Source organism: Balaenoptera acutorostrata, chromosome 18 (assembly GCF_949987535.1).
Source record: "Balaenoptera acutorostrata chromosome 18, mBalAcu1.1, whole genome shotgun sequence".
In the NCBI taxonomy this organism is placed as follows: domain Eukaryota; kingdom Metazoa; phylum Chordata; class Mammalia; order Artiodactyla; family Balaenopteridae; genus Balaenoptera; species Balaenoptera acutorostrata.
The window spans coordinates 56,995,389-57,006,598 of NC_080081.1; the positions used below are offsets into that span (position 1 = coordinate 56,995,389).

The 11,210-nt window shown below is 40.3% G+C and overlaps 1 protein-coding gene and 1 long non-coding RNA gene across 6 annotated transcripts in view; one reads left to right on the plus strand and one right to left on the minus strand.

Annotated features, from left to right (window-relative positions):
- The window catches only part of LOC130705618 (uncharacterized), an 89,271-nt gene that overhangs the window by 69,238 nt on the left and 8,823 nt on the right, over positions 1-11,210 (plus strand). The window lies entirely within an intron of this gene.
- The window catches only part of EPSTI1 (epithelial stromal interaction 1), a 112,377-nt gene that overhangs the window by 62,261 nt on the left and 38,906 nt on the right, over positions 1-11,210 (minus strand). For 3 of the 4 annotated variants that reach the window (XM_057533001.1, XM_057533002.1, XM_057533000.1), the window contains exon 6: positions 3,025-3,098. The exons of the other annotated variant lie outside the window; for it this stretch is intronic. In XM_057533001.1, the coding sequence (XP_057388984.1) occupies positions 3,025-3,098 (74 nt within the window). The remainder of the gene's footprint in view (positions 1-3,024; positions 3,099-11,210) is intronic. 4 annotated transcript variants of the gene reach the window in all.

An 11,210-nucleotide genomic window follows, 5' to 3' on the forward strand; every position in this document is an offset into this window, starting at 1 on the left:
CCCTGGTGGCGCAGTGGTTAAGAATCTGCCTGCCAATGCAGGGGACATGGGTTTGAGCCCTGGTCCGGGAAGATCCCACATCACAGAGCAGCTAAGCCCATGAGCCACGACTACTGAGCCTGCGCTCTAGAGCCCGTGAGCCACAACTACTGAGCCCGCGTGCCACAACTACTAAAGCCTGCATGCCTAGAGCCCACGCTCCACAACAAGAGAAGCCACCGCAATAAGAAGCCCACGCACCGCAATGAAGAGTAGCTCCCGCTCGCTGCAACTAGAGAAAGCCCACACGCAGCAACAGAGACCCAACACAGCCAAAAATAAATAAATAAATAAAAATTAAATGTTATACAGCAGAAACTAACACACCATTGTAACGCAATTATACTCCAATAAAGATGTTAAAAAAAATCTAATAGCTCTCCTATACAATTCTTCCACCATAAATTGATTCTAAGAAAATATGATAAAGGCTTGTTATACAGAGGATCCATCTTATACAAGAAGTTTCTTTCATATTTCTAGCTATATAATGGTCATTCATTTCATTAGCTATTGGTCTTTTAATTTCAAAAGTACTTCAAAACAAAATACATTTAAAACACACACACATATACTTCTTCTTGTGTTTCTCAATAGGCTTTAACAATCAATTTGAGATACTTCTCATTTTTAGCCAACTTCTCTTTTTTCTGGTTAACTGGGACTTTTATGATAAGCAGAAGAAAGATCAAGAGTAAAATGTGCGTGTAATTGAATTCAGCTCCACTGATAGTGTGTGAGGTGCCTGAGGGTAGAACTCTTCTTTCTTTACAGAAAAAGGGTGATCTCTAGTATTCAGTAAAACACAAACTCAAGAAGCTGGAGGACTAGTAAAAAAAGGTTTGAGGACACCATCTCCCACATCCTTTAAAACCCCAAGAATCTCTCATCCTCCACTTTATCATGTTTAAAACTCCCCAGAGGATGGGCTTGTTCAACTTCCCAGTCCTGTACCTAAGACCCCTCATTGGTAAGCAGGTCTTCCCTTTTCCAGTGTAAACAAGGATGCCACAGGATAAGTACATTTGTTCTTATTGTGTCTCCAGGCTACAAATGCCCCCATAGCATTTGGGGGCATTCAACTCCTCTGATTGGCCGAGAAATCAACTCTCATCCATTCTCTACCAAAGAAGGGGGAGGCAATAATACATTAACCCTTAATCTATTGCCTGCCGCCCTCTATCTCTCTCTAAGACAGCCAACTTCTCCTGGTGTTTAGCTTCACACCAGCTTCCTTACCCCCATGTCTGCCTTAGAACAAAAGTGGGGAAAGATAACGTCATTCATTAGCACTTCCACCCAACCCCATTCTATCTCCCACTCTTTTCCTGTCCTGGGTAGCGGAGGCCAGGTATCCAACTTGCTAATGGGCAAAGTGAAGTGCTGAGAAACTTCTTGTACATTCCAACCTCTGAGTCTTAAAGCAAGGAGCTGTTGCTTACAGTAGAGGCAGGAGAATCTCAGCGGAATGAGAAAACCAGAGGATGCTGTACTTGGAGGAGGGACACACTTTAGGGTGTCACATATGCTCACCCCAACATCAGAATGATCTTAAATTCTACAAATGAGGTATAACGATGGGAACAGATAAGAGGAGGCAGTCAGTACAGTCCATCGGAAAATGGGAGGCCGATGACTAGTTCTGGTGGAACCAGAAATCTCTAAACGGTCTCTACAAAATAAGCTGTCTGATCCCATTCAACAAGAACCTCTGTAAGAAGTTACATATCAAATCCCCATGAAATTCAGTCACTTATATACCATTTATTTTTTTAAATAAATTTTTAATAAGATTTTTAAAATAAATTTATTTATTTTTGGCTGCGTTGGGTCTTCATTGCTGCACGCAGCCCTTCTCTAGTTGTGGCGAGTGGGGGCTACTCTTTGTTGCGGTGCATGGGCTTCTCATGGCGGTGGCTTCTCTTGTTGCAGAGCACGGGCTCTAGGGCCACGGGCTTCAGTAGTTGTGGCATGTGGGCTCAGTAATCGTGGCTCGCGGGCTGTAGAGCACAGGCTCAGTAGTTGTGGCGCACGGGCTTAGTTGCTCTGCGGCATGTGGGATCTTCCCAGACCAGGGCTCGAACCCGTCTCCCCTGCATTGGCAGGCGGATTCTTAACCACTGCACCACCAGGGAAGCCCTATATAAGATATTTTATTTAATCCTTATAAATGGCCGATGGGAAAGATATTACCAACCCTAATTTTTTTTAGAAAAACTAAGCTTTAAAGAGGTTTAGTAGTTTGTCCAAGGTCACAGCTGAAGAATGGAGCTGGGATTTTGAACCCAAATCTGCTTGTTTAATTCTACCATATTTGGAATTAACCTAGGGACAGAAATATGGTTCTTTGGTTTTGTCTATTCTTTTAACCAGTGTGCAAGTAACCTAGCTACTTAGAGCTGGAACACAAACTTATCTTTAAAGCTTGTATAAGAGAGTAGATTATCTACATTATAAAGCACATAGTAGTTGCCCTATACATGTTAGCTGCTGTAATTCACAAGTCATACTGGAAAAACTACCTTGATGTATGACCACAAATTGGGAGCTTTGCTGATAAATGTGAAATTATTTCTCAATTCTTGTTTACAAAAATAGAAGTCCTCAGTCCATTAGGTAAATCCCTAGTTAGTTTAGATTCTACTTGGGTACTTCTTTCGAACAACATCTTCCTTATATTGGTGTTTTGGAAGTCTTCATAATCAAGAGTAACCTGGATCACCAAAAAGCAAGCCCTCCAAGCTATTTAGAATGGGGAATTTCTCAAATTTGGCAGTATTCTTTCTAATCTGTTGACTGCTAAAGAATACTTTAATGAGTATAGATATCTCCAAACTTAGAACCTCACTTCTAGAGTTCAATTACATAATTAATAGTCAACAATCCAACACCAGATGTTTTGAATAGTTACTATCACCTAGAATTTAAAAGCACAATGAACAATATGTCTATAAAAGGTACAAAGTTCTGAAAATATAAATTTACCATTGCTGATGTTCTCTAAAAGCTTCTCTTCTGAGGTTTTCTTGACGCCTCTTTTTCTCCTCTAGTTTATTGCTCTGAAATTTCAAGTATCAAAATGTAATCTATTAGGAAAGCTTTAAGCAGAATCATGATGTTAAAGTTACCCAAGGCCCAAAATCTTTAGGCTCAAGTGGCCTCAGTAATCCAATATGGTACCTACCAGGGCTTCCAAGGTGATAACCCTGTCACAACCCATGTGCCCTACACTGAAAGCCAGGAGCTCCAAGTTCTTTCCATGGCTCCCCTCTCCCAACTTGATTGGTATAATCACAGAATCAGTATTTCACATTTTTACCTTAGTTCAGATGATAGCAACATTTATATCTTAAGCAGTGTTTTCAAAATGTTCTAAGGAAAACATGAAATTTCCACACCAATCATGTTAAATTAAAATTATAATAAACGATTAAATAGATGTTACAAAATATATATATATATATAAATGGTTAAGTAGTTGATACTACATATATATCTCCACATTACAATAAAGCATTCAGGAAAAGATTTTCAATAAGCCAATTCAAAAAAAAAAAAAAAAAAATAAGCCAATTCAATTCCCTTCTGACTTAGAATCAGATACTTAAAGCTGTTGAGAGACTGAACAGCAAATGTCCAAAAAAAGCCATCCACTTGAATAGAAGAATCCTCTCATTTTTTAAATTAGTTGTTTGGAGAGTCTAGAGATAAAGAACTTCACATTTGATATTACTGTCACCATGGCTCTGGCATATTTTAATCCAACTTAATAACCCAGAAACGCTTGTGTATTTTTACTATGATACAACTGTCATTTTTTAAAATTTGCCTGTGAAAAACAAGTAGACTTCCTAGACAACAAATTTAATGGGGAGTTGAAACAAGTTCTACAACACAGGAGGACTTGAAGTTTTAATTGAATCCAAGGGAGAAGTCAAGCAGCTGGATTTGCTTTAAAAAAAAAAATGGACTTGTCCCTCAGGAAGACCTGTGAAAAGTGAATAATGGAAATCGTCACTTCCAAACTCTAACATAAGTTTAGCTCCATCTTCCAAAGAGAGGAAAAAACTGTTCATATTGTTCATTTCCATGGAAGTCTTCATTCACACAGAACTATTTACTCATCCCATTTTGAAAGGTAAGATGGATGATTTCAGCTTCAGAAAAAACATAAAGGAAATTTACTACAATCCAAGAGAATTGTAATACAATTCAGTTGTAATTCAATTATAATACAAGGCAATTGGATTATTAATGAATCACTGTTCTAGGAAGAAAACTAACAGAAAATTGTACAACTGAATAAACATGATCTCAATCTAGAAAAAAATCCTGACTCATGAGACCAAAAGTAGTCAATTGTGATGAGCTCCCCACATCTCTGGGGGAAGAAAAGGGGGCCGGGAGGTAAAAGACAGCAAGCAAGCAAGCAGTAGGTATTGATTAAACCAGGATTAGGAATGCTACTTAGAGAACAGTGAGAAAATCACACAAGCATTTAGAGACCAGGGCTGGGTTCCTTTAGCAAGGTCAGAAATTGGAACATGGATTTTCATCTCTTCACTAATAGATTATCATTGGACTCAACTTACAAAAACAGTTACTCAGTAGCTTAATTCTTTCCAACAAAGGTCTGTTTATCCCTCAAGAGTTGATGGAGAAGTATTTTGCAAAATACTGGAGTATTTAAGTATTCGATACCTACCACTGTGGTAGCTATTTTAGTACACTAATCCAAATACTTAAGATTTAGTCAGACTACTTATTTCTTCCCATTTAACAGTGAGTTAAGGAGTCACCCAACCATACTTATATGTATACAAATGCATAATATAAAAGATCTAAGAACATGAGGTCCAGAAGAAAAAATATGGAATGAGTTCTAGGTCCACCATCACTGAGTGACCTTAAACAAATCATTTAATATCACTGAATCTCATGTATTCAACAAACATTTATCAAATGCCTATTATATGATCAGTACTATGTTCTGTTAGATTCTGGGAATACAAACAGAGCAGTGCCTACTCTGGAAAATTTTAGAAGCTAGCTGGGAACACAGACAAGAAAGCCATGATGGCAGTGTGTAAAATATATTAGGGAATAGAGGTTTGCAAATATGTAATATGAATACAAAGAAAAAGCACAGAAGTGGGCAATTGGGAAATGCTTTCAGCAGTTCCACAGACATTCATTCAGTGCCTTCTATGTGGGTAGACCCCATCCTGGGTTAGGGTTAGGGTTAGGGTTAGGGTTAGGGTTAAGGTTAGCCAAAATTTGAATAACATTTGGAATATGGTTTCTAACCTCGGGTTCATGAATAAGCTGTCTGATAGGAGTATGCTCATTTTTATGGAGCGTGAGTCCATAGCTTTCTTCAGATTTCCCTAGGGGCTGATGACCAAATAAAAGGATAAGAACCATGGGTCTAATGAGAGGTAGAAATTCTAGATAGAGACCAATCTTAAGCAAGAACTTTCCAGGAGGAAAACGAGGTGATGGGAGCAAGGCTACTGCACTCCATTGTATGGTTTCTTACTGCCCAGGGGCCTAGCAGAGAGGTTAAAAAGGCTGAAACAGAGGCAGCATTCAGCTTACCAAGGCCTGCAACCCAGCATGGGGTGTTTCAGCACAGCAGAGGTGTCTTTTTCTATTTCTCACAAAAGCACCATCTGTCACCAATCTGAGCACCCACAGAACTGACTGCCTGGATGAAGAATCTGTTTCTAATTTGCACAAAGGCAATGATGGGATAGTAGTGGCCCTGAATAGGAAAAGGGCATTCCTATAACATAATATTTTCAATATAGAAAGGCACAAGAGAATATGCCAGTTCGGGAAACCCCAAGAAGCTTGTGGATAAATTCAAAGGGGTTTGTAGTGAGATGGGTGGAGGACAAGGTTGAGAAAGTAGGAAGAGGCAAATTATAAAGAAATTTATATGCCAAGTAAAGGAGTTTGGACTTCATTAAAGGCAATGATGAGCCATTATGTTATTTTAAGCAGGATGGTAAGCAGCTCACCCTGAAAGCAACACGAAGGATAAGCCACAGAAAGGACCACAAATACAAAAACCAACGGTGCGGTTCTCACAGTAATCCAGGCCATAAATTATGAGTCCCAAATTAAGACAACAGGGACAGAAAAGAAAGGACAAATTCTAGAAAAATGTGGGGGACAGAAATAAGAGGAGAGTAAAAAGAAATAGTAGGAGGTAGGCTATATTAATATAGAATGAGTCAAAAAAGGGGGGAAGATTACAGGTGACTATCATTTAAGAGCATCAGAATGAATACGAGGTCAGTTTTGAACCTACTGAATTTCAGATACACCGTGGCACATCTAGAAAGAAATATCAAGCATACAGGAAAATATATGGTTCTGGGATTCAAGAATATGGTCTGGAGATGTGGATTTCAGAAATCATCAGCACAAGCAAAATCCACAGACGTGGAAATGCGGGGGGCTTTCACCTAAGAATATGGTGGCATAGGCACAGGGAAATGAGAGAAGATGAATGGATGGGACCTGGATAGAACATCAATAGCAGAAAAACAAGCAGAGGAAAAGGATCCAGAGGAAATCCAGAGGGGTAGAATTTGAAGGACAAAGTACTATTTAAATAGTTACAATATTACAAACAGTTTAGATAAGTTAGGAACTGAAGAGTCTCCACTGAGTTTTTCAACTAAGAGCTCATTAGTGATTCTTGGCTAGATAAATACCAATGAATTACTAGAGACAGAAGTCAAACTCAGCCCACCAAGGAACAAGTGAAGGTGAGGACTCAAAGAAGGTAAGTTTCTAAGCTAGTTGAGCTCAGCATCACCTGGGGAACTTTGTTTAAAACAGAGATGATTTTTTTTTTTTTTTTGGTTCAGGTGATTGATAAGGAGTCAGTCTACATACTGGCATGTAGGAATCCAATGTGGTAGAAAAGGCTTTCAAGAAGCTGAGCTGTGATGCTTGGGAGGGAGGAGTTGAAAGCAAACCAGAACAGAGACACTTTGTTTTTAAGATGAGAGATTTCATTATGATTATACCCCAAGAGAGAAAAACAGAAACAAGAAGAAAGCTACAGGAGAAAAGGAGGGTTAACCGATGGAGCAGCAATGTTCCCGGGGAGATGGAAGAAAGATGGGATGGGAAGCATGGGTGGGAGAATCCATCATAGCAACAAGGAAGAGCACTTTCTTATTCCTGCTGAGATGAGACGGGGGCAGAAACAGCAAAGGAAAAGTAAGGAAACAGAAAAATATAGGTACTTCCAGCCTTGTGGTCTTTATTCACTAGAAGGTGGGAAATGAGGTCATGTGCTGAAAACGAAACGTGAGGATAAGAAGAATGTGAAGGGAGGAAGATGTCTGTAATTAGAGATGAGCCTAGACTGCAAAGGAAAATGCTGTGCACTAGGAATTGTTAAAGACCCAGCTGGGAGGGAAGCCCAGCAATCTCGTGTGACAGGAAGAGCCAGTGTGTTTTTTCTCCAGTAACCCAGTTCATGTGGGTTTATTTAATTTAGAAATAAATTAAACCGATCCAATTCATGCGTAAGACAAAAATCCTCTCTGCCTTCCACACAAGAGGTTGATATAATAGTAGAGTCAAATGAAATAGGGCACTTCTTTACATGTATAGTTAATTAGGTCAGGGCACCCTTTTTCACTGCTTACTTAGTGCTACCCATTGTACAAAGAGATTTGCACCTACTGTATCCTTTAATCCCACCAGTCCCATTATTATATTATTATACCCATTTTACAGCTAAGGAAAGTGAAACATAAGCTAACAGCTTACCCTTTTAGTACTACATCTGCATTTCAGAGATATCATTAACATCCCAACATTATGGGATTAATTAATGGGGTCAATTAATGGGACCCTACTGCATTCCAACAACCAGAGGGTTAATGCCCACACCAGTTCATCCACAAAGACATGCATGATGTAGGAACCGTATTTCTGGGAAATACTTGAAAGTTCTGTTTTGTTCCTTGAAAGTTTTCAGAAATGGAAACTTTTCCCAGTTTATAAAAACAATATTGAAATAATTTCCTTGATGTTGAGTTTTATTCCTAAAACCATTAGCCCTCGCTAGTACTTGTTTCCTAGAAATAAGCAACAGTGTGATTTCTTAAAAACATGTATATGGGGCTTCCCTGGTGGTGCAGTGGTTAAGAATCCACCTACCAATGCAGGGGACATGGGTTCAAGCCCTGGTCCGGGAAGATCCCACATGCCGCGGAGCAACTAAGCCCGTGCACCACAACTACTGAGCCTGCGCTCTAGAGCCACAACTACTGAGCCCGTGAGCCACAGCTACTGAAGCCCACGTGCCTAGAGCCGTGCTCTGCAACAAGAGAAGCCACCACAATGAGAAACCCGCACACCACAACGAAGAGCAGCCCCCGCTCGCCCCAACTAGACAAAGCCTGTGCGCAGCAACAAAGACCCAATGCAGCCAAAAATTAATTAATTAATTTTTAAAAAACCAAAAAACATGTATATGGATGCATCTCTGCATCTAATATGCATACCTTGTTTTCTATGCTAATAGGAAATGAAGTAGGTACAAAGTAGTTCCTACTTCATTTTATAACATTCAAACGAACTAATGATGCTTCTCAGTGTCTACATAAAACACCGTGACCTCCAGGGCTCCACATAACTTCATCAGCTTTATGACTTTATAGTTTACTGGAAAGAACAAGGAAAGGCTTCGTTTGCCACTCAGATCTGTAGCTGATTTCTTGCCCTTTCTGAGGTTATAATACCCTAAGAGGTTGGGAGAATCAAATGAAAGAATTTGTAAACTATATAGCCCTATATAATATGATTTCAAACATACGAGGATCAAAGGCAGAATAAGATGAATCCAGGAGGTACGGAGGGTCTTTGACATGGAATTGGAGATTTTTATTTTTTAAGTTCGTGGGCGTTATGAAAGTCTGGAAAAAATCAAATTATTACTCTGCCATACAGATCTCCAGGAAGAGAAATTAATACACTATAAAACCACATGAGTTGTATTAGTTTTCTATTGCTGCTATAACAACCATGAACTTAATAGCTTAAAACAACATAAATTTGTTAATAATCTTACAGTTCTGGAGGTCAGAAGTCCAAAACGGGTCTAACGGGGCTAAAATAATATATTGATGTTGAGGGAAATTGGCAGACTCCAGTACCAGTAGCAGCTGTTATGTCCACAAGGCTTTTCGGTAGCTAGCAGTATGAGTCCCCTCCAAAGACTACAGCAGGGTCTTTACTTCTTTCTACCCCTACAATAAGGACTCTTATTTCCAGAATCACATCTTCTGTTTGCATGCTCTGCTATCCTAAGATGTCCATCATCTATTTGTTCAGTGTAGAAGTTAGGGGTACCACAGTTATGGTTTTGTAGCTCCTACCCATAGGTTTAGTCTCCTTTATCCAATGGCCTTTCTCTACTTCAAGCCAACAATGGCAGGCTGAGTCTTTCTCCTGCTCCATCTCTTCATGCTCTCAATCTTCTGTCTCCCTCTTCCAAGTTAAGGACCCTTATGATAACATTGGACCCACCTGAATAATGCAGGATACACACTCTCTCTACTTGAAAGTAAGTTGATTAGCAACCTTAATTCCACCTGCAAACTTAGCTCCCCTTTGCCATATAACAGAACATCTCCCTAGGTTCCAGGGATTAGAATGTGGAAGAGGGGGCATTTTTCTGCCTACCACATGGGTTGTAATCTATTTTTAAATCAGTAAGTATCAGACACATAATGTGCCAGATAATTCATAAAATCCTTGCCCTTGCCGCCAAGCCCTCTGAAGCTTGGTTTGGGAATGTGGCAGGGCGGGAGGCGGAGGCAGTGAAAGGAGGACCTCTTTCCTTTAGGGCAAAGCAGTGGTGTGCTGATAAGCTTAACAACCAGCTCTAGCAGGGAGGAGGAAGGGAGGTTGATTTGTAGCATTTACTGATTTCTGTGGTGAAAATACTCCTCATGGTCAGTTTCAGTCTACCAACATGAAGTCCGCTAGCCCACAAAATAGAACAGTCCACTCTCATGAGCCAGTACAAGGAGGCCCCGGTACACCACTGGAACAATACATAACATCAACATACTCTAATGTAGGGAATACAAGTTTAACTGAAGCATCCGAGTGCCCTCTCCAAAGTTCCCCTTAACCCACAGGATTAACCCTTCCTGGATCCCATTGTCATGATCAGAGGCTAAAGAGCTGGCTGCCTTTCATACCTTTGTGCATATTAAGGACCCATATGTGCTGGCAGGGAGTACAGTTTACTCTCCCCTTACTCACACACAGGTGGTGACCAATCAGAAAGAGACCCAGTGTTCCCTGGTGACCCCTCCTGGGAGAGGACAAACTGAAGGTCAAGGGGGATTAAGACCAAGAGGCCAAGTTAGAGGTTCTCGGGTGGCAATAGGCTCTTGCATTCGACTTGGCTCATAGTTCCTGGACAGCAGCCATTTGCCTGAGGGGGACGGTGGTATTTTGTAAGCTGGTGTCCATGTGTGTGTTTGCTGTGCATTTTAAGGAATAAATGCTCCATGAGCACAGCCATTATCGCTTCCCTTGGCCATTTTCACACTGGCGAAGTGAAGTATGCCATTTCTAGATGGCTAATGTCCACTTTTCTTTTATCTGACACAAGCTATTAAATGGGCTCACATTTAGTATGAAAAGCAACAGATTTATATACAACAGGGAGAGCTAGGTCAGGGTGGCAGTCCGGGCCAATTAGCCAGAGAAATCAGGTCTGTGGAAGGACCAGAGTGGGCTGCTCCTTCTCCTGTAAGGCAATTTAGATTAATGCTCCTCAAACCGGTATGTGTACAAGAACCACCTGGGGAGCTTGTTAAAATGCAGGTTCTGTTTCAGAAGGTCTGGGGTGGGATTTGAGATTCTGTATGTCTAATAAGTTATATCAAGGCTGCTGGTTCAAGGACCACATTTTGACTGGGATGGATCTATACGTATCAACTCCCTCTCCCCATCTCTCACTTTTGGACAAATGTATATCAATAATCATTACACTTGTCATGTTAGAAAAGCCAACCCAGTAAAGACTTCTGTAGTTAATGATTGCTGTACATCTAGTGTTATAGTATAACTTGGAAAGGGAGGGAATGCTGCTTTTACTCAATGTTAAAGAAAACTGTTTC